The 2,530-nt window shown below is 38.3% G+C and overlaps 1 protein-coding gene across 1 annotated transcript in view; it reads left to right on the top strand.

Moving 5' to 3' along the window:
- The first annotated feature begins 377 nt into the window (after window positions 1–377).
- CYBB (cytochrome b-245 beta chain) overlaps window positions 378–2,530 on the top strand; it is a 21,157-nt gene continuing 19,004 nt past the window's right edge. Inside the window, exon 1 of the mRNA XM_010177767.1 lies at window positions 378–448. Coding sequence (XP_010176069.1) covers window positions 404–448 — 45 coding nt within the window. The 5' untranslated portion in view covers window positions 378–403. The remainder of the gene's footprint in view (window positions 449–2,530) is intronic.

Raw genomic sequence — 2,530 nt, 5'->3', positions numbered from 1 at the left:
ACGGCAACTTATACCTGAGGTGGTAAAAAAGACAAGGCTGGGAAGATACAACTGTTCTGTGCATTCTGTATTACATTTCAGCATTGAAAGTTATATAAAGAGACAATACATTTTTTTAGCAGAAAACCTGACTAGTTATTTATTTTATCCTCTGTATGACAAGGGAAGAATAGACTGTTTCAACAGTTTATATATATTTGAATTATGAAAAGTTACTTGTAAAGATGGTAGAAACATGTTTGAAGCAGAACTATGGACATGATTCAATGGTTAACTTATTTCCTAAATGAATGAGAAAGGAAACAGGTTGCTGCAAGCTTCTGCTCTCACTTCCTTATGAGAGAAGACATAGAGGCTGTCCCAGAAAGAACGGGGCCGTTGTGCACGCTCATCTCAGGCAATCATGGGTAACTGGGTGGAGAATGAAGGACTGTCCATCTTCGTTGTTGTAAGTACATTTTTTATTGTGATTTGTGTCTAGTAAAAAGTTCTACAGAAAGTTGTACTAAGCAGATCTCACTGTGCCCATGAAGGATGCATCTGGTTGTTCAGAAACTAGGGCAGCAAGTGCAGTGAAATGTTTCAAGAGGGTCATTTTTAAGGAGCTCAGTCTGATATCTCAGTTGCTGTAGGCTTTATTGTCAACTGATAAATGATTGTATGTTAACTTTCATTTGCTTTGTTAGAAATATTTTACTATCTGGGTTTTTTTGGATGCAGCTGTGACTTAAAGAAAACAAGTAACATTATAGCTCACTTTACCATGTGTGCTTCAACACAGAAAGCAATTACAACGACCATCCTTTCTTGCACTTTCATAAACAAAAGTGGGTGTAACTGAAAGCACAGTGTCTTGATGGTATAAAATTTATATTAGAGTCAGATTCCAGAAATTAGAGCAGAGATTCATAAATCCCTCATTAAGACAGCTAGGATTTGAACTGAGTTTGTAGACAACTTGCATAGAATAACTGTAAAAGTAGCTTAAATTCATGCTGAGCAAGATTCAAAAGTACTGGAAATCCCAGTCACAATTAAAAGTGCTAAAGAGTAAGGGAGGGCAGTCCTCCTTGGAGAAAACTTAGGCAGAAGTTAGTATTTCAGTGTTTTGTTTTGTTTTCTTCTTCACTTCACAGTGTGATACAAGAGCTACAGGTATACAGTTTAATGTAAAAATCTATATAGAAACATGTACAACACCAAAATGTAATACCAATGAAGAGACTGTTGCCAAGTGTGGTTAGTATATGTAAGTACTGAGAGGAAGATAAAGAAGAGATAGAACTTCTATATCTGTGCTTACTGAAATGTCAACATTTTTATTCAGAAGGGTATTTCTGCTGTTATGAACAATCGATACTTTGATGTTACCTTTACATTGTCAATGTGTAGCTCTAGTTGAGGAACATAACCCTGGCACTTTAGTGCTTTGAAAAAGGAGTAACTGTGTTTGCTGTTACCTTCAGTGAATTGAGGAAGTTAAAACTGCCAAGAGGTGAATTCTGGCTTTTTTTTTTTTTTTTCCCCACCAGCACTGAAATATTGAAAGAATTAAGTAAGAGGCACTTATTTTGTTCAAATAAGGAATTTGGGTTTAGAGCCTCAAAGCTTTAACAAGGTCAGCTAATAGGGAAGGAAACTAAAGAAGTCACTGATAAAGAAACCAACCAAAAGGACAGTTCACTGGAAGCCTTACCAAAGTGTTCTGCATTGTCCTCTACAGCTTTACTGTGCACTGACTAGGTGCCAGGTTATCCAATTCTTGACAGAAACAGGACAACCACAATTTCTGTTTATTTACCCCAACAAAACAGAAACACAGCAGCCATAACCCCAGCCAATGCTGCCTTTACTGGCCCTAGCTAAAGAACGTGGATGGCCACTAACTGCAACTCAACCCAACTTGCCAGAGAGTGTCACAGGGTTCTTCAAAGGGTCCATGTTCCATATGGATCAATATCAAGAAGACCTGTGAGAGACCATCAACAGTCATGCCAAACTTCTTGGTCTTCTGGGCATGCTGTCAGGCTACCCTACATGGGAGTGGCACACTCTCACTTTAAATAGGTATCCTAAGCATTTAATCCTGCAATGAGCTTAGTTTTTTATGAGTTTTTGGGGATTTCCCATATACTACCTTACGCTGATGGAAATCCCTTCATTTTCTTGTATTTATGCCATGAGGGTAAGACATTTTCAAGATCTAAACTAATCACAAGTTTTTTAAAGTGTCAGCTGGGACAAAAAACTAGGAAAACATATCAGTTAAGAGGGGTGAGGGACTGTAGTGTCACAGTTTCTGGCATCCTTAACCTATAACCAGAAACTGCATTTTCCCCCAGTTCTCAGACTTTCTCTGTTTTCATGCAGCACTTAGTAAATCTACTTAGACTGTGCACTGATACAGATTGCTTTCACTATGGGATGTGAAATCAGCCAGGCAGCTCCAGAAAGGCAAATGGCCAGATTCACTATGATCTCTGTGGCCAGACACACTTATAGCTGCCTTAGATAGCTTTGAGAAGCACTA

This window comes from Antrostomus carolinensis, unplaced genomic scaffold (genome assembly GCF_000700745.2).
Source record: "Antrostomus carolinensis isolate BGI_N321 unplaced genomic scaffold, ASM70074v2 scaffold11771, whole genome shotgun sequence".
Classification (NCBI taxonomy): domain Eukaryota; kingdom Metazoa; phylum Chordata; class Aves; order Caprimulgiformes; family Caprimulgidae; genus Antrostomus; species Antrostomus carolinensis.
The sequence above is the reverse complement of the archived record's forward strand: the minus strand, read 5'-3'. Positions and strand labels throughout refer to the sequence as shown.